We start from the raw sequence: 24,333 nt of genomic DNA, 5'->3' as shown, positions 1-24,333 counted from the left end.
GTTTGAACTCACCTGAGCCTCCTTCACTTTTTGATGTGTGTGTAGAAACTGTTCAATCTCTGCAGGATAAATGTTTTCTCCTCCTCTGATGATCATGTCTTTAATCCGGCCCTCGATTTTACAGTAGCTGTAGGCGTCCAAACTGGCGATGTCTCTGGATGGGGGTAAAAAAAAAAAAAAAAAAAAATAGTAAAACTCTCAACAACTGGATCAAAATAAAGATAAAACAACCTTTGAACCAAAATATAATTTATTTTTAAATTCCTGCTCTGCCCTCAAAATTGGATTTTTTCTAATTAAACTAGAAATTTGACAAATTATTATTTTAAGCAAAGTATTTTTTACACATCTTGCACATTTTAAATAAAAATATTTGCGCTTAATTGCATTTAAAATTTTAGGTAGTGACATAAAATAAGCATAAATTACGAAACTAGAGGCTGCAACAGTTCACTGATTAACACCAGCTATTGCATTATTTCTAAAGAAACAAACATTTCCTAATTTCTGCTTCCTAAATGTCAAAAATCTCTGATTCCAGCTTCTTAAATTTGAATATTTTCTGGTTTCTTTTCTCTTTCATGATAGTAAACTTTATATCTTTGAGTTGTGGACAAAACAAGACATTTCGGGACGTCATCTTGGACTTTATACGGCCGTGATGGACTTTTTTTCCACCCTGTTTGGATATTTTTCGCCATTTTCTGACATATTTCTAAATTTTCAGACATTTTTGGAATTTTTTTTTACCAATTTTCTGACATTTTTCACATTTTTTTAAATATTTTTCGTCATCTCTGACAATTTTCGGACATTTTTCTGTAATTCTCACCAATTTTTGGATATTTGTCACCATTTTTCGACAGTTTCTGACATTTTTCTGTAATTTTCCGCCATTTGTTCATCAGTTTCTTACAATTTTCAACATCTTTTGACATTTTTCACCATTTTCTGACGTTTCCTCGGCCAGCCAGTCAACCAACGATAAAAATAATCTTGACTTGCGGCCCTAAATCAGACGGATCCAGTGTTTTTGACTCACCCGGTCTTGTACCAGCCGTTCTTGGTGATGCATTCTTGAGTTTTGGGCTCGTCGGCCCAGTACTCCAGCATCACACAGTATCCTCGGATCATGAGTTCTCCGGTCATCCCCACAGGGACGATCTCTCCGGTGGTCGGGTTCACCACTTTAGCCTGAGAAGCAGATAGATCGGGTTTATTTAGATAAGTAAAACTCCTTACTAGAGATTAACTACATTTACACAGAATAAGGAACACGTTGAAGCACCTCTAAGTGATCCATGATGTAGCCGACCGTCTCACTCTTCCTCTCCATGTTGTCCAGCGGAGATCCACAGAAGGTCACTGGACTGTTCTCTGTGGTTCCGTATCCAATCTGACAACCAGCAGAACATCAGAGCATCAGAGCAGAACCAAACACTAGACCGGGACTGAAGAATCTGTACTTTCAGGTTCAGTTTTTTGTGCCGATAACTAGAGCGTAAACACCAGGAAATGGAGCAGGAATGATTCTTTCTGACTCTGAAATGAACTCTAAAGCGCCTTAAACAAGGAAGCTGAAATCCAAAAAAAACTGACTAAAACATACTGTTTTGTGTTTATTGGACAACTATGTTCAGTTTGATTCATTTTTTCATACAAAACGAAAGTGAAAAATATCAGCTGGAAAAATATCTTGACTTTTTCTCACTGAAACTAAAAGAAAACAGTAAATAAAGTCAAAATAATAAAGAAAAGAAGTCCATATTTAGACAGATGTGGAACTACTGGATTCACTAGTTTTATTTCTGTTGAAATTGTGGAGCAACTTGGAGGCAAACTTTGGAAATAATGCAAAGAAAACCAAAATCAGCTGCTTTGGAGTGAATAAACGCGGCTGCATAAAGTCACCAGAAGGTGGCGCTACAGGACATGTTACACATGACTGGAATAAACAAAGTAGAAGAAGTGAGAACTAAGGAATGGTGTAGCAAATGTTTTTCTAAGGTTGATGCTACGGGTACGGACCGTACCCGTAGCATCTGTACTAGAGGTACGGACCCGTTAAGGTCAGTGAAGAGCTGGCGCCGGTTAACTACTATTTGCTGCACATTACAGGCAGTTTATATGAATGACTTTGACGGCGAACATTGTATAATTTAACCAAAAATACACCGTCTCCTCTCACACTTCAAACATTGCAGTTTTTACGCTTTTAGACGCCGTGTCTAAATTGTTTGAAGTCCACAGGCTCAGCACGCAGATTCACCTCGAATCACGGAAGCGCCTTCATCACTCCAAGCCGGCTCATTAATATTTATGTACGTCGGATTACCAGCCAATCACAAAGCGCGTTCATCAGTCGGCTCATTAATATTCATGTACGTCTAATTAATATTTATGAAAGGGAAAGTGCCGTATCCGTAGGCCACAGGCTACGGGTACGGTCCGTATCTGTAGACACTACCAACATGAAAGTGACTGACGTGCAGTGTCTGTGTGGACAGACGTAGAAAATACGTCAGGGTTTTGTTTAGGTTGTTAATATGTAATAGTCTGTCGCTACTTTTGAAGGTAAAAAAATACTTGTAGTTTGCTGGCTGTTAGTTCCGCCATTTGTTTTGTTTGCTGTTTGTGCTTTATTAGAACAGGGTCACGTGAATAAAAAGTTTTGCTATTTTTAATAGTAGTGCTGATTTCAACCCCCAAATCGCTGTCCGTGAAAAAGTCAGATAATGATATTTATAAGACATTATGCATGATAGAAAAGAGAACAGCAGATGACTGACATGACAGGCTCGTTAGAAAAACGTAGTGTCTACAGATACGGACCGTACCCGTAGCCTGTGGCCTACGGATACAGCACTTTCCCTGACCATAAATATTAATGAGACGGACGTGAATATTAATGAGCCGTCTGATGAACGAGCTTTGTGATTGGCTGGTAATCCGACGTACATAAATATTAATGAGCTGGTTTGGTAATCCGAGTGATGAAGGCGCTTCCGTGATTCGAGGTGAATCTGCGTGCCGAGCCTGTGGACTTCACACAATTTATACACGGCGTCTAAAAGCGTAAAAACTACATTGTCTAAAGTGTGAGAGGAGACGGTGTATTTTTGGTTAAATTATACAATGTTCGCCGTCAAAGTCATTCATATAAACTGCCTGTAATGTGCAGCAAATAGTAGTTAACCATCGCCAGCTCTTCACTGACCTTAACAGTCCGTACCTCTAGTACAGATGCTACGGGTACGGGTCCATACCCGTAGCATCAACCTTTTTCTAAAGTGTCAAAAATCACCTCAAATTAACAAAACTGAAGTTTTTCGCTAGTTTTGTATTTTCCGTTAACTTTCTCTGCTGAAAATTGTCAAAATGCAAAAAAAAAAAAAACGTGATGGAAGCAAGACTGAAGTGACTCACAGCTAAAAATAACTGATCATTATCAAGAAATGATTTATTGATTGTCTTTTTGACTATTTTCTGAAAGCCATGATAGGTTATTGTGCTTCCATTTTCTGTAAGTTTTCATCAATTTTCAGACTTTTTTAAAATTACTTTGGTTTCCTTGTTTTTTGATTTTTTTTTTTTGCATTTTCTGACATATTTCAGAAATTTTTGGACATTTTTCACCGTTTTTCTGTCATTTTTTTGAAATATGACATTTTTCACTATTTTTGAACATTTTTCACAAATTTTCAGACTTTTTTTTTTACCTTTTCTATCATTTTTTTCAGCATTTCTTGGATGTTTTTTTTTTTTTTTACATTTTGACATTTTTCACCAATTTCTAGACTTTGTTTTTTAAACCCTTTTCTGTTATTTTTTTTCCTAATTTTGTATTTTTGTCATTTTATGTTTTTTTGTAATGTTTGTCCTGTTTTTGTTGTTTTTTGTCTGACTTATGTCATTCCTCATGTTTTAGTCATTTGTTTCTCGTTTCTGTCGTTTTGCGTTTCCTTTTTGTCTCGCTTGTGTTTTTGTTCATTTTTTGTTGGTTTGTAACTTTTATGTCTCTTTTTTGTTTTGTTTCATGTCATTTCATTTTTTAAATTATTGTTATTCATGTCTTTGGCGACATTTCAGAGGGAAATAAATCACTTTTTGCTCCATAATATTTGTCTGAACTCTGCAGATTCGCTGTTCATTTTTTTTTTTTTTTTTTTTTAAACCATTTTCTGCAGAAAAGTCCAGATCTGAACAAACGGGACTTGCACGGCATTTTAGACGTGAGAACTTCAACCTGAAATATTCAGGGAGGAGGAGACGATATTGCCAATAAAATGTGAGATTTGTTGAGTAAACTCTAGATTCCGTTTTTCCCGGGTGTGTCCATCCATCTTCTAAATGAATCCACCTAAAGCCAAACCGTTTTCTGACCCGAGCCGCTGAAAAAACGTCGTGTTCTCGCCTGGAAGCGGCCGTTGCATAACACCGCAGGCAGGAGAAGGAATGCACACAGGAATGTAAAGTGGCATCTGAAGCTTTCACTCCTGCCATGATGGAAGGATCCTCTTTTTTTATTATTTTAATTGTTCTCACTTGAAGCAGCATCTGGAGACGATTACAGGTTCAGGAGAGGAGACGCTCCTTTTTCCTGCCGCCGCAGACCGAAAACAATGGAGGCGTCTGAGATCCAAGCTGACCTCGAGCCACGTCGTCCAGCTTCCACCGGGAGGATGCTCACATGTTTTAGACCAGGGGTGTCCAACATGCGGCCCGCAGGCCAGAACCGGCCCTCCAGAGGGTCCAATCCGGCCCTCAAAGTGTAAATATTGCAGAGAAGACATTAACTATGAATTAGTAAAACTATAATTTCTAGATCATGACACGTTTTGATCAGAAAGTAAAATACAAGATTGTTCATTGTTCTTTTGTCATTTTGTCATTTTTCGTCTTTTTTGTTTTGTCTCATTTGTTTCGTTGTCATCATTTTTGTTTTGTGTTGTCATTTTGTCTTACGCTTTTGTCGTTTTCTCATTTTTGTGTCTCATTTGTTTCGGTTGTCATTTTTTCGTTTTTGTTTTGTGTCTTGTTTCTGTCATTTTGTCTTACGCTTTTGTCGTTTTCTCATTTTTGTGTCTCATTTGTTTCGTTTGTCATTTTTTCGTTTTTGTTTTGTGTCTTGTTTCTGTCATTTTGTCTTACGCTTTTGTCGTTTTCTCATTTTTGTGTCTCATTTGTTTCGTTTGTCATTTTTTCGTTTTTGTTTTGTGTCTTGTTTCTGTCATTCTGTCTTACGCTTTTGTCGTTTTCTCATTTTTGTTTTCTTGAGTCTCATTTTTGTAATATTTTGTCTTGTTTCGTTGTTTTTTTTTGCCTGACTTTTGTCACTTGTCACTTGTTTTTGTCAGTTTTTGTTTCCTTTTTGTCTCGCCTGTGTTGTTTGTCTACTTTGTTTTCCTTTCTCGCTTTTGTCATTTTCAGTCTCTTTTGTGTCATTTGTTCATTTTTGTGGCTTTGAAACTTTTTGTCAAATTTTTCATCATTTTGTTGTTTTTTTCTCATGTCTGAATTGTGTTTTGTCTCATTTTTTTGTCGTTTTGCGTTTTTTTGTCTCGCTTGTGTTGTCTCATTTTTTGCTGTTTTGTTTCTTTTGTCTTTTTTTTATCTCGTTTGAGTCGTTTTTCATAATATGTTTTCTCGTTTTTGTCGTTTGTCCATTTTTTGTCACTGTCATTTTTTTATCTCGTTTTTGTTTTGTTGGTTTCATTTTTTTTTTTTTTTTGCCATTTTGTGTCTCATTTTTGTCATTTTTGTCATTTTGATCATAAAGTAAAATCCTCTCTGGTTCAGCTCCAGATGACTGAATGTTGTGTTTTGTGTTCCTTTGTGAACACTCTGATCTGGAAGTTGTAATGTGGAAATGATAAACTGAGGCTGAATGTTGGTGAAATTTAACTTATTTTCATTCAGAAATTTCAGGTTGTTCATGTTTTGTAAAAAGATAATTCCTTAAATTGTACTTTTTTGCGCTAAAACAGAGGAAACGTGGAGTTGTGGTTACTTCTAGGTTGTTATGCTGTGATTTTTCTGGTCACTGGAGATGAAATTGGGCTGAATGTGGAACCTGAACTAAGATGAGTTTGACATCGTTGCTTTAGGGCTCTTTCTGATGCAGCTCAGTGTCGCCGTTTGATTGCAGCTCCTGCAGAAAGTTGCCGCCTTGCTGCTCTTTGAGGGTTAAATTCTTACAGACACTTGACTTCCTTCTCGCCCCAACACCCTGGCAAAGCCCTCCTTTTTTCCCCCTTAAGTAAATGTTATAAATAGCGCTGTGTGTTCTGTCCGTCGGCCGTCCTCCTCCTCTCAAAGTCTCTCAGCTCTGCCCACCTTCGCTGCTTCTCACAACACCGACACGCTTCGGTTCGGCGTTCCTTCTCTGGACTTTCCCGCTGAAGAGTGGCCTCCTGCTCAGGATGCGTTGCGTGAGCTGGCTGCTGCTGGGAACCTGCCTCCTGGTGCTCGGCCCGGCGGTGCAGGGCGCCCCGAGCCAGTGTCCCACCCTCTGCCACTGCCACGGCGACCTCCAGCACGTCATCTGCGACGGCGTGGGGCTGAAGAAGATCCCTCGGGTGTCGGAGGCCACCCGGCTGCTGAACCTGCAGAGGAACAACCTGGGCGGCATCCCGACCGGAGCCTTCAGCGACAGCAAGGGGCTCATCTCCCTGCACATGCAGCACTGCCAGCTCCGGGAGATCGGATCGCAGGCCTTCAAGGGGCTCAAGAAGCTCATCTACCTCTACCTGTCCAACAACGAGATCAGCAGCATCAAGCCGGGCGCCTTCGAGGACCTCACCGAGCTCACCTACCTCTACCTGGACGGGAACCAGATCGCTGACTTGGCCAAAGGCATCTTCTCCCCGATGATCAACCTCTTCATCCTGCAGCTCAGCGACAACAAGCTGAGGGAGCTCCGGCAGGGGACGTTCGCCGGCGCCAAAGACCTGCGCTGGCTGCACATGAGCGGCAACGAGCTGACGACGCTGCAGCCGGGCTCTCTGGACGACGTGGAGAACCTCGCCATCCTCCACCTGGACCGGAACAAGATGTCCGTCTACCCCGGCGCTGCCATGAGCAAACTGAGGGTGGTGGAGGAGCTGACGCTGGGGAGGAACCCCATGAGGAACATCCCCGACAACGCCTTCCAGAGCTTCGGCCGCTACATGGAGAAGCTACACCTGGACGGCATGGGTCTGGAGAAGGTCAGTCCAGGGTTTACGGGCTTTACTGGGGATTCTAGTGTTTAGCTGAGCAAGAAAAGGTGGGATTTTTGGCCTGAAGTTAAAAGGATCTCTATGTTCAATCAAAATACTTTAAAGTGTTGAACCCCAAAACCTTCGGATAAGTTTAAAAGTTATGTTTTTTTCAAAATTACACCATTTTCCAGAACCAGAAAGTGTAAAAGCAGTAAAAGTTGTGGAATTGCTCAAGTTTCTGATTAAGTTCTTAAACTTAGAGAAAATAAGATAAAACAGAACATTCTCGAGCCCGAAGGAACTTTTTGTGTCAGATATCTCAATAAAAAAAAAAACACAATAGCATGAGAATAAACCCCAAGTAGTACAGAATTGTATGAGGTAACAGCTGATAAAACGAGAACAGAAGAATGCAGAGGGGGAAAAGTACAATTTCAGTTGTTACTGAACCGAAATTGCACATAATATTAAGAAACTTCTATTATGTTTCAGTTTATGACGTTTTTGTGGGAAAAGTCCCACACCTGTTATTTCACATCTCTTAAAATTTTGCCAAAAATAAACCCTTTCTATTAACAAAACTTTGTACAAATCTAAAAATTATGCGTTTTTTGGTGCAACTATGAAGCCATCATTGACTCAGCTGCAAACAAAAGGCATATTTTAAAAAATTCAAGGACTTTTCGGTTGAACTGCAGGCACCAGGGGTGTCAAACTCATCTTAGTTCAGGTTCCACATTCAGCCCAATTTGATCTGAAGCAGGCCAGAGCAGTAAGATCACAGCATAATAACCTACAAATAACCACAGCTTGAAATTTTAATCACAGGTGTCTGGAACTGAACAACACAGTATTTTACTTTATCATAAAATGACAAGTCAGACAGAAAAACCGACCAAAAACAAGACACAAAATGACAAAAAACAAGGGGGAAAAAAGACAAAATATGAGAGAAATGACACGAAACTAAACAAAAAAGTGATAAAAGTTACAAAACGACAAAAAGATGGACAAACGGCATACGCAAGACAAAAAACAAACACAAAATGACAAAAATGATGCACAAGGCAACGAATAAAGCGGAACACAAAATGACAAAAAATTAGTCAAACAACATGAAACAAAACAAAAAAGAGACTAAAACTTGGACAAACAAGTTGCAAAGCGAGAAAAAATTGGACAAACAACAAAAATGAGACAAAAAATTATACAAATGACACAAACAAGACAAAAAATGACAGGAAAGGAAACAAAACGACAAAAACAAGACAAAATTTTTCAAAAATGAGGCACAAAATAAAAGAAGAATGAACAATCTAGTATTTGACTTTCTGATCAAAACAACTTGTCATGGTCTAGAAATTATTTTTAAATTCATAGTTTTACAAATTTACAATCTGCAGTTAATGTTTCGTCAGATTTTCAACCGATTTTTAACAGTCCTTGTGTGAAAAGCTGTTAATGTGGCCAAATCTCAGCTTAAAATTAGGATATTATGTCAAAAAATACTTGATTCTGCACACTAAACATCAAAACCTGCTAGAGGGGTTGAAATGCTTGTTGTCTTTAAAGAAAATTCCAAAATGACACCATTTATCAGCACCAGAAACTGTAAAATCTCATCAGATTTTCAACAGTCCCTGTGAAACAAGTGTGAAGAGCTTATAACATAACCGAAACTAAGCCTAAAATTTGAATATTATGCTAAAAAAATACTTGTTTCTGCAGTCTGAACACCAAAACCTGCCAGCCTGCATGTTGTCCTTCAAAACCTTCCAAAATTACACCATTTATCAGCACCAGAAACTGTAAAATAAATAATCAGATTTTCAACCGTTTGTAGCAGTCGTCGTTTGAAAAGCTGTTAACATGACCAAATCTAAGCTAAAAAATTGGGATACTGTGTTAAAAAATACTTGATTCTGCATGGCTGATTTAAAAATTCTGCAAAATATAAAATTGTTTGCACCAGATCCTGTGAAAAATGAAATATTTTGTGTCCCTCAGTGTAGTTGAGAAGCCATTAGTGACTATCAGCTACAACCAAGAATCACAAAACAAAAATTTAGAGTTTTCTGCTGAACTGCAGGCTGTGTTCTCTCTGCTGCTTTCCTTAGAGATGCAGGACTTTACATCGCTGTGAAAAATGAGCCCACAGTGAATAAAAATGACCAAAAAACACCCAGAAGCTGCAGAGGACTATTATGTGAACCATCCTTTTAGCAGTGGAACCTGAAAACATGGGTTCGGGTTCAATATAAGCTCTCTGCTGCACCGTGCTCCTTTCTGAGCGCACATTTGCTCCATACTTGAGGTTAATCTAATATTTGAGTGTCCCTGCGCCAAACTGTGAAGGCATCCCAGAGGGGAAAACTGTAAAATAACAAGCTTCTCACGCCGAGGCCCAGCGAGAGCCAGGTGGAAGCAGCAGCAGGAGGCAGGTTGAGCCATTTTCCAGCCCAAAAACGTGGGTATTTTTAGGTGTTTTTGTTTGCTGGACCTCGGCCAAGCATGTTCGATTCTAATTATTACACAAGTGTTATTTTCAGCGAGGTGCGTTTTCTGCTTTGGGTCCTGTAAACAGGTCAGGAGGGGTTAGGAGACAGGTAAACAGAGGCAGGGTGTTCCACGCTGCATGAAGAGGAGTATTTTTAGCCTCTCTTGAATGGACAATCGGGCCCTTTGCGAGCCTTTCCTGGCAGAGCAGCAGCCCGAAGAGGGAGACGACAGAAAGACCGAAAACACCTCGGCCACACTGGAAGTCGTCCATCTTCCATTGCTTCAGAGCACCAGGCGCTCGGCTACTTTGGAAATTTCCAAACGGCCTCACCTTACGTCCTCCAGACTCGCATAAAACGTCTCTTTAAAGCGTCTTCCGCCTGCAGGAGACAAAACTTGACGCAGGTCGGCTCATGTAGCACCTCTCTGAAGCTTTTAGCGCCCTCACAGATGCATATGAAGCAGAGGGAGAAGAAGGAGGCCACTGACTGAGTGTTTACTCAAGGAAGGATGAGAGGAGGCTTTCATGGCACAGAAACACTGGCAAGAGTCCCTCATTCAGCATCTGTCTGCTTCCTGACAGACACAAGGGTTCATGGGTGGAGGAGGCGTGCCAGGGTTTGAAGGACAACCGTGGACTCCAAACAAGCAGAACGTTTTAACCACTGATCATAACACCGATTATCTCTTCATCATGGATCCAGTTAGTGGGTTGGATTTACACGACTGTTCAAAAGTGTGGGCTCACCAAGAAATGTCCTTATTTTTGAAAGAAAAGCATTTTTTCCCACTGAAGATGACATTAAATGAATGATAATCCAGTGTAGACATTGTTAATGTGGCAAATGACTGTTCTAGCTGGAAACGGCTGATTTTTAATGGACTACCTCCATAGAGGTACAGAGGAACATTTCCAGCAACCATCAATCCTGTGTTCTAATGCTACATTGTGTTAGCTAATGGTATGAAACCCTTGTAGCAGTTATATTACCACATGAATAAAAGTGGGAGTTTCCTGGGTGACCCCAAACTTTTGAATGGTAGTATACAACTGCTGTCTTACTAAATGTCAAAGTCACTTTAAATCACGGTGCCTTGAAATGTGTAAATACTGCATATAGAATTCTAATTACATTTAGATCATCTATCTACAGTCTATCATCTATCTGCCCATCTAGCTATAGTGTATCCATCTATAGTCTGTCGTCGATCATCTAACTATCTATCTATAGTCTCTCCATCCATCTACAGTCTATCATCTATCGTCGATCATCTATCTATCCATCAGTCTATCCATCTATCTATCTTTAGTCTATCTATAGTCCATCCATCCATCCATCCATCCATCCATCAGGTAGCAAGTGAACATTTTGTCCTCAAAGCTGATGTGTTAGAAGCAGGAAAAATGGGAAAGCGTAAGGATTTCAGTGAGTTTGACAAAGGTTTGAACCAGCGACAGAGTCATGGACGATCAAGGCTCAGTGATGACCGTGGGGAGGAAGTCTGACCCGTGTGGTCGTTCAGATTAGATAGATGGAAACGTGTCAGAATACACAGAGCATCGCAGTTTGTTGGCAGCAAAAACGGGGACTGACACAATGATAGGCAGGCGGTCATAATGTTATTCCTGATTGATGTATGCAGAAAAAGTTAGAGAAATTTAAAGATGATGTTTAATGATGGGTAAATGTTCCCTTTCTAGTTCTCTGATGGGGCGTTTACTGGCGTGACAGCGGTAAAGTCGCTTCACCTGGACAACAACAAGCTAAAGTCGCTTCCCAGAAGCCTGGAGTTCGGCACTATCACCAACCTCACCATCTCCAACAACCCGTGGAGCTGCACCTGCCAGCTGGCTCCACTACGCAGGTAAGAAACTCACCTGAAACACAACAACACAACTATAATCCCCAAATGGTGCTTTTCTTAGATTGTTTTAGGGTGTTTTTACAGTTAGAGGAACAGGAGATTGGGAGAAAGAGTGACAGCAACATGCAGTTCCCCAAATGTCCACTAGAGGCTGGAATCATCCCCATAGATCTCCATGTTAAAATGACCAACTTTACAGCAAAAACAAACATATTTACAGCCCGGTTCAGGTCTCTATAGCTAAGTTTCATGTACATAGCAACAGCACACGGTGAGAATTTTTAAATTATTCACTCGTTTAAATTGTATTTAGGCTTAAAGTGACGCTTTAAATGACAGTTCACGTCATCACAGTTAAGTTCATGGCCCACTTCAACTCCAACTAGTTTTATGAGTTGTAAGAACCTTTTAAGAACCCACAACTTGGAGGTTCGTGCATCTTTATATACAGTTTGTGGGAAAGAGTAAAGGTATTTGCACCCACGTTGAATGTGAAGTTAAAACTCGACTTTTAGACCGACCAATTTGTTACATTTTAGCAGTGGAAGGATCCTTAAAAACTCATAAAAAGACCTGAAAGTCACCAAAACAATCAAAATCTGAAAACTTGGTCGTATTTAAGAGGAATTAAGAAGCTGCAGAGCTGAACAGGATGCACGAATAGTGATGACTGACGGAAACTGAAGAGCATTTTATTTGAGTAGTGGCCTGCAAATCTTTGCATCTGCACTGATTTATGATCTACAGCTTTTCTGTGTTGTTTCTAAGCAGATTTGAGTCCGTAGTGTTGTGCAGACCTAATACCTGCAGAACAAGCAGCTACACAACAGGCAAAAGGGAAAGTGTCTCCTTTGTGCTTCTTATCTTTTGGTTTGACCTGCAGGTGGATGGACTCCAGCCGTAACCGCCCAGATGCAGTTTGTGCATCTCCACCTTCACAGAAAGGAAAACAAGTCAGAGACAGCCCGGCCTTCAGCGGCTGCAGAGTGAAGGTGAAGCGAGCCAAGAAGGGAACACGTCACTGAAGCCATGAAGGTATGAAGAAGACGATGTGACGAGAAAAATGTGTCATGTTTACTTTAAATATGAAGCTACAGCAAGCAGATGATTAGCGTAGCTTAGCATATAGACTGGAAAGTACGATATAGTTGTCGTCTTTCTAAAGGTTACCGATTAACTCGCTCACTGATTAACGTCTAGATTCTGTTTGTATGCACAAGATTGACTTCATTCAATCACCACGGAGGCCCCAAAGCAAAATCTGTTGTTGGGTGCAAACGCCCAGAAACCTAGCAGTGCTATAGAGCTGAAAAAAAAAAATCAGCCAGTTCAGTCATAAACTAGCCTTTTGGCTAACTCGGGTGCATTTACATTTTTATAAAATGTTTATTAATGTGCAGTGTCCCTCCAAAACAAATAAAGGAAATGAATGAATGAATGAATTTTCATGAACAGACGCCAGACTAACAAAAAATAGACAATCAACCCAAGTGAGACAACATATAAAGGACAGAATGACAAAAACGAGACACAAAATGACAACAATGACAAACAAAACGACAAAAACATGAGACAACCAACTGTTGGTTCACTGCACATATATTTATGTTGCAGGTTTTTATCTATTGTATATATTAGTGTGTCTCTTTATACTTAAATTGTCTTTATGAGAGTGTTTTTATATTGTTTTGATGGCTGAAACCGGGACCAGGGTCCTGTTTCGTATTGTTTCATGTGCAAATGTGGAATGATATGACAATAAAGAACCTTTTGACCTAAAGTCAGACAAAATGACAAAAAACAACAAGGCAAAATATTACAGAGATGAGAAACAAAACAACAAAAACTGAACAATCTAGTATTTTACCTTATGATCAAAACAACTTGTGATGGTCTAGAAATTGTTTCAGATTTATAGTTTTACAAATTGCAGTCATCGTCTTTTTCTTTTGTAATTTTTACACTTCATACCTCTGCACTAAAACATCTGTAACATCTCCAGACCTTTGTGTGTATTATTTTGCGTTTTTACCAGGAAACATTCTGCATAAAGTTACCTGATAGTTAGATCTCCCCTCACTGATCTCTACTTAGTTCCTCTAAATCAGCTCCATGCGGCTCCAACTCGAGGCTTTATGTGGGAGTTCAGGTTTTGGAGCTGCTCACATTTGGCTCTGCACGGTTTTCCACTTTTCTCTCTCCCTGACCACAGTCCTCCCCTCTGTCCTTGTCTGAACTTTTCCATGTCGGTCCGGAACACCGAGTCCAGGTCACCGGGTCTCACTCTGTTTGATCTGGAAGCTCAACCTGTGTTTCTTTTTCTCCCAACAGGAGGCGCTGATGAGGAGGAGGAGGAGGAAGAGCCTGTCCAGGAGACCGGCTGAACGCTAACTGATTCTACTTTCAGACTATCCGTTGTCGCTCTCTGTCTGTCTTTCTCAAACACATGTGGACCGGTTTTACTTTCATATCCAAGATGGAGAATAAAGTACGAGGAAGCAAACGAAACGAAAGAAAGCGTTTGTGGAAGAAGAGGGCTGAAGGAAGCAATTAAGGAGAGAGTAAACAAGAAGGAAACAAGGTTCAGGTGCTTGATGAGCATGAAAACATTAAGAGTTAGTCGGAAAACTGATCCTTAGCTTAGCATACTTAGCATAAAGACCGGAAACAGCTTCCTTCTGCAGCTCATTATTTAACACTTTATATCTGGTAATAATCAATATCTCTCTGCTATCAGTATCCTCAGGTAGCTCTGATTAACCCCATTTCCCAAAATGTCACAAAATATTCCTTTAATTTATAGATCTTTTTTTAGTTATGTGAGGAGCAGCGGAACAAAGTGAAGTTGTAATGCAGATGTTTTGCTGAATTTTTCTCCAAATTTGGGCCTTTAATCCACACGTAAATGTTTTTAAGGTCACTCAAACTGAGATTTGAAATGCAGATTTTTAGAAATTGTGCATCCCCATTGGTATTCTGTGAAATGAGCTGCACAAACAACAAAAACACTGCATGTATACCAGTTTCTTTAAGCTTGGTTTGCATTATAGTGTAAAAAATAAATAAAAATCTGCAAGAAAATGTTAATAAGTTGCAAAGATGCCAGAAAAAAACAACAACATTCTAAACACTGAGGAATGCAGTAATGTTCAAAAACTTAAAAAAAAAATTGTGAAAATAATGGCAAATATCTGTTTTTTTATACTGATTAAAAAGTGGTAAAACTAATTTTACACACACTGTAAAAGAATGGTAATAATGTTTAATGTCGACATTATTTACAGTTTTGTCATGTTTTTTCCAACATGTAGGAGCTTTATTGGTTTATTTTGGGATTAATGTTGCTAGAAACAGAAAAAATGTTTAAAAAACTGTCCTGCGTTGATTATTATTTTTTTAACTTATAATTCAAGAATTAAATGGAAGAAACTTACAGAAACTTTATTCATTTATTTAGTTTTTTCAGAAGTAAAACTAAGTACTGGATGAATAGTAGTCCTGTTAAATTATTTATAAGCATCCCTCATGTGTAATAAATTCATCTATTGTTGATAAAACTACAAGGTACAGCTTTAATTTTTATATTTTGAAGGTTAATTCTACAAACAAGGGACCAATAAGACTGTAAGAGGTGCAGAAGCTTAACAAGAGTCTTTTTTCTGTATTTTTTTTTTCCTTCCTGAAGAGCTACAAAACTGGATTTACTTCATTTTTTTGTCTGAGAATGTAAAAGGAGGAAAAATGGATGTGGGATCATTAATGCAAATTCTGTGTAAACGTTTTATTTTACAGCAACTATCTCATGTATATTCAGCATCTTGACACATGCAGGACTTTTGGATGTGGAGACCAGAGCTCACATCCAATAAAACTTTTACAAAAACAGCCTCCGTCTCTGATTCTTCTACAAGACAACGAGTCTCTGCAGAACACGACTCCAACAGGAATCAGTGTAAGTTTGTCTCCCCCTGGTGGTGTAAAGATGAACTGCATCCCTGAATCTTTCACTGAGATGCATTAATTCTCGTAATTACTAGAAACAGCAGCCTGGAAAATAACTGTCAAATGGCTCCAGTTTGATTTTACAGAATCAAAACCGGCACAACCAGTCACGAGTGCAATTTACTTAAAGAAAAGCACCAATTTGTTAATTTTTACTAAGATAAAATGTAAAATAGGATTTTTTTTCTCTGTATTTGCATGTACTGAAAGCAAAAATGCATATAGTACTATAATATATATGTACAATACCCCTGTATAACAAAGTCAATCCTCATCATCGCTGCTACTTGCACACTTTGCTGCATCCATCAGTAGATTTGAAACCTTCTTGTTGCTTTTCTCTTCCTGTTCATGTTTCTGCTGACATATTTAACAAGTGTTTGATGAAAACTACCTCAGTTTCAGTTGCAACGGAAGCTGCTTTATTGATTTTATCTTGTAAAAATGGACTCACTGTGATCCCCTTGATGCCCATCTTAGTGATGATGGTCTTCGCCAGCTCTGAAGGACACGGAGATCCAGCAATAAAGCCTGAAGAACCAAAATAATACAGGAAAATGAACCAGCTGAATGAAATATTCTCAGACTAAGTTAAATATATGTGTGAAATCATCACTTCTGCTGCAGTGTTTTACCTGCAACCACCGATGAAAAGTCAAATTTGTTGAAGTCCGGCTGGCTGAGCATGTCGACGTACATGGTGGGAGTACCATAGATGATGGTGCACCTGAGAGGAGAAAGAAGATGGCAGAAAATATAATTAATTACAGCAAAATGTATCTAAGAAATGAGTCTGCCTATTTTACACACACAAAAAAAAATACAGGTATGACATGAAAAAGTAAAAGTCAACACAACACTTTAAGACTGTCGCTCTTTCAGTCAAGGCTCAAAATCTACCTTTTGAGACTCCGAGAGCCATTTTATTCATGTTGTCCAGAATGCCTCATTTATTGTTACTGTTTCTTCTGTGCTGCTTTTGGGTTTTATCCTTTTTAAGGTTTTATGGTTTCTATGGCTTTTATGCTTTTGTGGTTTTTATGGTTTTGTTAACCAAATTGTATTGTTTTGTTTTATCATGCTGTTGAAAAGCACTTTGGTCTTCTTTTATGATATTGTAAGGTGCTATATAAATAAATTTTGATTGATTGATTGATAAACTATGAAGTTTTTTTGCACATTTTGTACGACATACTAAACTATGACGTTTTTGTCAAATTTGGGACGACATACAAAACTAAGACATTGTTGTCAAATTTTGGACGACATACTTAACCTCATGTGTAATAAATTCATCTATTGTTGATAAAGCTACAAGGTACAGCTTTTATTTTTATATTTGGAAGGTTAATTCTACAAACAAGGGACCAATAAGACTGTAAGAGGTGCAGAAGCTTAACAAGAGTCTTTTTTCTGTATTTTTTTTGCTGTCGCGTTTCGGACAACATACTAAACTATGACGTTATTGTGAAATATCGGACGACATACTAAACGATGATGTTTTTATGAGGTTTCAGAAAACACACCAAACTAAGACGTTTTTGTCAAATTTCGAACGACACACCCAACTAAGACATTTCTCTCAAATTTTGGACGACATACTAAACTATGACGTTTTTTGTCCATTTTCGAACGACATACTAAACTATGATGTTTTTTGTCCATTTTCGAACGGCATACTAAACTATGACTTTCTGTCCATTTTCGGACGACATACTCAACTATGACTTTTTTTGTCCATTTTCGAAGGACATACTAAATTATGACGTTTTTATCATGTGTCAGGGCGCCTGTATAGCTCAACAGGTTAAGCAGGTGAGCCACACATAGGGGCTGGTCCCTGACACACAGCGGCCTGGGTTCGATTCCCCCTTGCGGCCCCTTGCTGCATGCCTTTCCCCCCATTTCCTGTCTCTCTGTCACTTCAGCTGTCCAAGAAAAGGCCATTAAATTTAAAAAAAATAAATAAATCATGTGTCGGACGACCAACTAAACTATGACGTTTTTGGTCCATTTTCAGATGACATACGAAACTATGACATTTTTTTGTCCCTTCTCGAACGACATACTAAACTATGATGTTTGTTGTCCATTTTCGGACGACATACTAAACTATGACGTTTTTTGTCCATTTTCGAACGACATACTAAACTATGATGTTTTTTGTCCATTTTCGAACGGCATACTAAACTATGACTTTCTGTCCATTTTCGGACGACATACTCAACGATGACTTTTTTTGTCCATTTTCGAAGGACATACTAAATTATGACGTTTTTATCATGTGTCAGGGCGCCTGTATAGCTCAACGGGTTAAGCAGGTGAGCCACACATAGGGGCTGGTCCCTGACACACAGCGGCCTGGGTTCGATTCCCCCTTGCGGCCCCTTGCTGCATGCCTTTCCCCCCATTTCCTGTCTCTCTGTCACTTCAGCTGTCCAAGAAAAGGCCATTAAATTTAAAAAAAAAATAAATCATGTGTCGGACGACCAACTAAACTATGACGTTTTTGGTCCATTTTCAGATGACATACTAAACTATGACATTTTTTTGTCCCTTCTCGAACGACATACTAAACTATGACGTTTGTTGTCCATTTTCGGACGACATACTAAACTATGACGTTTGTTGTCCATTTTCAGACGACATACTAAACTATGACGGTTTTGTTCATTTTCGGATGACATGCTAAAGTATGACATTTTTTTCCATTTTTGGACGATATACTAAACTATGACATTTTTTGTCCATTTTCGAACGACATATTAAACTATGACGTTTTTTGTCCATTTTCGAACGGCATACTAAACTATGACTTTTCTGTCCATTTTCGGACGACATACTAAACTATGACATTTTTGTCCATTTTCAGATGACATACTAAACTATGACATTTTTGTCCATTTTCGGACGACATACTAAACTATGACATTTTTGGTCCATTTTCAGATGACATACTAAACTATGACTTTTTTGTCCATTTTCGGACGACATACTAAACTATGACATTTTTTTGTCCCTTCTCGAATGACATACTAAACTATGACGTTTGTTGTCCATTTTCGGACGACATACTAAACTATGACGTTTGTTGTCCATTTTCGGACGACATGCTAAAGTATGACATTTTTTGTCCATTTTCGAACGGCATACTAAACTATGACTTTCTGTCCATTTTCGGACGACATACTCAATGATGACTTTTTTTTGTCCATTTTCGAAGGACATACTAAATTATGACGTTTTTATCATGTGTCAGGGCGTCTGTATAGCTCAACGGGTTAAGCAGGTGAGCCACACATAGGGGCTGGTCCCTGACACACAGCGGCCTGGGTTCGATTCCCCCTTGCGGCCCCTTGCTGCATGCCTTTCCCCCCATTTCCTGTCTCTCTGTCACTTCAGCTGTCCAAGAAAAGGCCATTAAATTTAAAAAAAAAATAAATCATGTGTCGGACGACCAACTAAACTATGACGTTTTTGGTCCATTTTCAGATGACATACTAAACTATGACATTTTTTTGTCCCTTCTCGAACGACATACTAAACTATGACATTTGTTGTCCATTTTCGGACGACATACTAAACTATGACGTTTGTTGTCCATTTTCGGACGACATACTAAACTATGACGTTTGTTGTCCATTTTCAGACGACATCCTAAACTATGACGTTTGTTGTCCATTTTCAGACGACATACTAAACTATGACGGTTTTGTTCATTTTCGGATGACATGCTAAAGTATGACATTTTTTTCCATTTTTGGACGATATACTAAACTATGACATTTTTTGTCCATTTTCGAACGACATATTAAACTATGACGTTTTTTGTCCATTTTCGAACGGCATACTAAACTATGACATTTTTGTCCATTTTCGGACGACATACTAAACTATGACTTTTTTGTCCATTTTCGAACGACATATTAAACTATGACGTTTTTTGTCCATTTTCGAACGGCATACTAAACTATGACTTTTTTGTCCATTTTCGGACGACATACTAAACTATGACTTTTTTGTCCATTTTCGAACGACATATTAAACTATGACGTTTTTTGTCCATTTTCGAACGACATACTAAACTATGACTTTTTTGTCCATTTTCGAACGACATACTAAACTATGACTTTTCTGTCCATTTTCGGACGACATACTAAACTATGACATTTTTGTCCATTTTCGGACGACATACTAAACTATGACTTTTTTGTCCATTTTCGGACGACATACTAAACTATGACTTTTTTGTCAATTTTCGAACGACATACTAAACTATGACTTTTCTGTCCATTTTCGGACGACATACTAAACTATGACATTTTTGTCCATTTTCAGATGACATACTAAACTATGACATTTTTGTCCATTTTCGGACGACATACTAAACTATGACATTTTTTGTCCATTTTCGAACGACATACTAAACTATGACGTTTGTTGTCCATTTTCGGACAAAATACTAAACTATGACCGTTTTGTTCATTTTCGGACAAAAAAAAGGACGTTTCTTGTCAATTTTCGGACAACATACTAAACTATGACTTTTTTTGTCCATTTTTGGAGGACATACTAAACGACGGCATCTTTGTCCATTTTCGGACAAAAATGACGTTTTTTTTTCCCATTTACGAATGACATACTAAATTTTGACGTGTTTTGTCAATTTTTGTTCGACATACTAAACTATGACATGTTTTTCCATTTTCGGACGACATACTAAAGTATGACATTTTTTTCCATTTTCGAACGATATACTAAACTATGACTTTTTTGTCCATTTTCGGACGACATACTAAACTATGACTTTTTTGTCAATTTTCGAACGACATACTAAACTATGACTTTTCTGTCCATTTTCGGACGACATACTAAACTATGACATTTTTGTCCATTTTCAGATGACATACTAAACTATGACATTTTTGTCCATTTTCGGACGACATACTAAACTATGACATTTTTTGTCCATTTTCGAACGACATACTAAACTATGACGTTTGTTGTCCATTTTCGGACAAAATACTAAACTATGACCGTTTTGTTCATTTTCGGACAAAAAAAAGGACGTTTCTTGTCAATTTTCGGACAACATACTAAACTATGACTTTTTTTGTCCATTTTTGGAGGACATACTAAACTACGGCATCTTTGTCCATTTTCGGACAAAAATGACGTTTTTTTTTCCCATTTACGAATGACATACTAAATTTTGACGTGTTTTGTCAATTTTTGTTCGACATACTAAACTATGACATGTTTTTCCATTTTCGGACGACATACTAAAGTATGACATTTTTTTCCATTTTCGAACGATATACTAAACTATGACTTTTTTGTCCATTTTCGGACGACATACTAAACTATGACATTTTTTGTCCCTTCTCGAACGACATACTAAACTATGACGTTTGTTGTCCATTTTCGGACGACATACTAAACTATGACGTTTGTTGTCCATTTTCGGACGACATGCTAAAGTATGACATTTTTTGTCCATTTTCGAACGGCATACTAAACTATGACTTTCTGTCCATTTTCGGACGACATACTCAATGATGACTTTTTTTTGTCCATTTTCGAAGGACATACTAAATTATGACGTTTTTATCATGTGTCAGGGCGCCTGTATAGCTCAACGGGTTAAGCAGGTGAGCCACACATAGGGGCTGGTCCCTGACACACAGCGGCCTGGGTTTGATTCCCCCTTGCGGCCCCTTGCTGCACGCCTTTCCCCCCATTTCCTGTCTCTCTGTCACTTCAGCTGTCCAAGAAAAGGCCATTAAATTTAAAAAAAAAATAAATCATGTGTCGGACGACCAACTAAACTATGACGTTTTTGGTCCATTTTCAGATGACATACTAAACTATGACATTTTTTTGTCCCTTCTCGAACGACATACTAAACTATGACGTTTGTTGTCCATTTTCGGACGACATACTAAACTATGACGTTTGTTGTCCATTTTCAGACGACATACTAAACTATGACGTTTGTTGTCCATTTTCAGATGACATACTAAACTATGACGGTTTTGTTCATTTTCGGATGACATGCTAAAGTATGACATTTTTTTCCATTTTTGGACGATATACTAAACTATGACATTTTTTGTCCATTTTCGAACGACATATTAAACTATGACGTTTTTTGTCCATTTTCGAACGGCATACTAAACTATGACATTTTTGTCCATTTTCGGACGACATACTAAACTATGACTTTTTTGTCCATTTTCGAACGACATATTAAACTATGACGTTTTTTGTCCATTTTCGAACGGCATACTAAACTATGACTTTTTTGTCCATTTTCGGACGACATACTAAACTATGACTTTTTTGTCCATTTTCGAACGACATATTAAACTATGACGTTTTTTGTCCATTTTCGAACGACATACTAAACTATGACTTTTTTGTCCATTTTCGAACGACATACTAAACTATGACTTTTCTGTCCATTTTCGGACGACATACTAAACTATGACATTTTTGTCCATTTTCGGACGACATACTAAACTATGACTTTTTTGTCCATTTTCGGACGACATACTAAACTATGACTTTTTTGTCAATTTTCGAACGACATACTAAACTATGACTTTTCTGTCCATTTTCGGACGACATACTAAACTATGACATTTTTGTCCATTTTCAGATGACATACTAAACTATGACATTTTTGTCCATTTTCGGACGACATACTAAACTATGACATTTTTTGTCCATTTTCGAACGACATACTAAACTATGACGTTTGTTGTCCATTTTCGGACAAAATACTAAACTATGACCGTTTTGTTCATTTTCGGAAAAAAAAGGACGTTTCTTGTCAATTTTCGGACAACATACTAAACTATGACTTTTTTTGTCCATTTTTGGAGGACATACTAAACTACGGCATCTTTGTCCATTTTCGGACAAAAATGACGTTTTTTTTTCCCATTTACGAATGACATACTAAATTTTGACGTGTTTTGTCAATTTTTGTTCGACATACTAAACTATGACATGTTTTTCCATTTTCGGACGACATACTAAAGTATGACATTTTTTTCCATTTTCGAACGATATACTAAACTATGACTTTTTTGTCCATTTTCGGACGACATACTAAACTATGACATTTTTTTGTCCCTTCTCGAACGACATACTAAACTATGACGTTTGTTGTCCATTTTCGGACGACATACTAAACTATGACGTTTGTTGTCCATTTTCGGACGACATGCTAAAGTATGACATTTTTTGTCCATTTTCGAACGGCATACTAAACTATGACTTTCTGTCCATTTTCGGACGACATACTCAATGATGACTTTTTTTTGTCCATTTTCGAAGGACATACTAAATTATGACGTTTTTATCATGTGTCAGGGCGCCTGTATAGCTCAACGGGTTAAGCAGGTGAGCCACACATAGGGGCTGGTCCCTGACACACAGCGGCCTGGGTTTGATTCCCCTTGCGGCCCCTTGCTGCACGCCTTTCCCCCCATTTCCTGTCTCTCTGTCACTTCAGCTGTCCAAGAAAAGGCCATTAAATTTAAAAAAAAAAAAATCATGTGTCGGACGACCAACTAAACTATGACGTTTTTGGTCCATTTTCAGATGACATACTAAACTATGACATTTTTTTGTCCCTTCTCGAACGACATACTAAACTATGACGTTTGTTGTCCATTTTCGGACGACATACTAAACTATGACGTTTGTTGTCCATTTTCAGACGACATACTAAACTATGACGTTTGTTGTCCATTTTCAGACGACATACTAAACTATGACGGTTTTGTTCATTTTCGGATGACATGCTAAAGTATGACATTTTTTTCCATTTTTGGACGATATACTAAACTATGACATTTTTTGTCCATTTTCGAACGACATATTAAACTATGACGTTTTTTGTCCATTTTCGAACGGCATACTAAACTATGACATTTTTGTCCATTTTCGGACGACATACTAAACTATGACTTTTTTGTCCATTTTCGAACGACATATTAAACTATGACGTTTTTTGTCCATTTTCGAACGGCATACTAAACTATGACTTTTTTGTCCATTTTCGGACGACATACTAAACTATGACTTTTTTGTCCATTTTCGAACGACATATTAAACTATGACGTTTTTTGTCCATTTTCGAACGACATACTAAACTATGACTTTTTTGTCCATTTTCGAACGACATACTAAACTATGACTTTTCTGTCCATTTTCGGACGACATACTAAACTATGACATTTTTGTCCATTTTCGGACGACATACTAAACTATGACTTTTTTGTCCATTTTCGGACGACATACTAAACTATGACTTTTTTGTCAATTTTCGAACGACATACTAAACTATGACTTTTCTGTCCATTTTCGGACGACATACTAAACTATGACATTTTTGTCCATTTTCAGATGACATACTAAACTATGACATTTTTGTCCATTTTCGGACGACATACTAAACTATGACATTTTTTGTCCATTTTCGAACGACATACTAAACTATGACGTTTGTTGTCCATTTTCGGACAAAATACTAAACTATGACCGTTTTGTTCATTTTCGGAAAAAAAAAGGACGTTTCTTGTCAATTTTCGGACAACATACTAAACTATGACTTTTTTTGTCCATTTTTGGAGGACATACTAAACTACGGCATCTTTGTCCATTTTCGGACAAAAATGACGTTTTTTTTTCCCATTTACGAATGACATACTAAATTTTGACGTGTTTTGTCAATTTTTGTTCGACATACTAA

At 38.1% G+C, this 24,333-nt stretch overlaps 2 protein-coding genes across 2 annotated transcripts in view; one reads left to right on the top strand and one right to left on the bottom strand.

The window, feature by feature from the left end:
• The window catches only part of acsf2 (acyl-CoA synthetase family member 2), a 62,670-nt gene that overhangs the window by 4,485 nt on the left and 33,852 nt on the right, over positions 1-24,333 (bottom strand). The window contains exons 9-13 of the mRNA XM_022208107.2: positions 16,205-16,296; positions 16,024-16,100; positions 1,289-1,396; positions 1,043-1,194; positions 13-154 (exon numbers count right to left, since the gene is read on the bottom strand). Coding sequence (XP_022063799.2) covers positions 13-154; positions 1,043-1,194; positions 1,289-1,396; positions 16,024-16,100; positions 16,205-16,296 — 571 coding nt within the window. The remainder of the gene's footprint in view (positions 1-12; positions 155-1,042; positions 1,195-1,288; positions 1,397-16,023; positions 16,101-16,204; positions 16,297-24,333) is intronic.
• On the top strand, positions 6,151-15,452 carry chad (chondroadherin). The gene is made up of 4 exons (XM_022208108.2): positions 6,151-7,208; positions 11,404-11,567; positions 12,451-12,602; positions 13,899-15,452. Exons 1-3 carry the CDS (start codon positions 6,423-6,425, stop codon positions 12,590-12,592), a joined length of 1,092 nt encoding a protein of 363 aa, XP_022063800.2. The 5' UTR covers positions 6,151-6,422; the 3' UTR covers positions 12,593-12,602; positions 13,899-15,452.

Source organism: Acanthochromis polyacanthus, chromosome 19 (genome assembly GCF_021347895.1).
Source record: "Acanthochromis polyacanthus isolate Apoly-LR-REF ecotype Palm Island chromosome 19, KAUST_Apoly_ChrSc, whole genome shotgun sequence".
In the NCBI taxonomy this organism is placed as follows: Eukaryota; Metazoa; Chordata; class Actinopteri; family Pomacentridae; genus Acanthochromis; species Acanthochromis polyacanthus.
Note: the sequence above shows the minus strand (reverse complement) of the source record. Positions and strands in the feature narration are given on the sequence as shown.

Bases quoted from the DNA above. Each gene is read 5' to 3' on its own strand.
- chad (XM_022208108.2), top strand. From the start codon at position 6,423: ATGCGTTGCGTGAGCTGGCTGCTGCTGGGAACCTGCCTCCTGGTGCTC. The intron at 7,209-11,403 runs GTCAGTCCAGGG...TTCCCTTTCTAG, and splicing joins ACGGCATGGGTCTGGAGAAG to TTCTCTGATGGGGCGTTTAC. The intron at 11,568-12,450 runs GTAAGAAACTCA...TTTGACCTGCAG, and splicing joins CAGCTGGCTCCACTACGCAG to GTGGATGGACTCCAGCCGTA.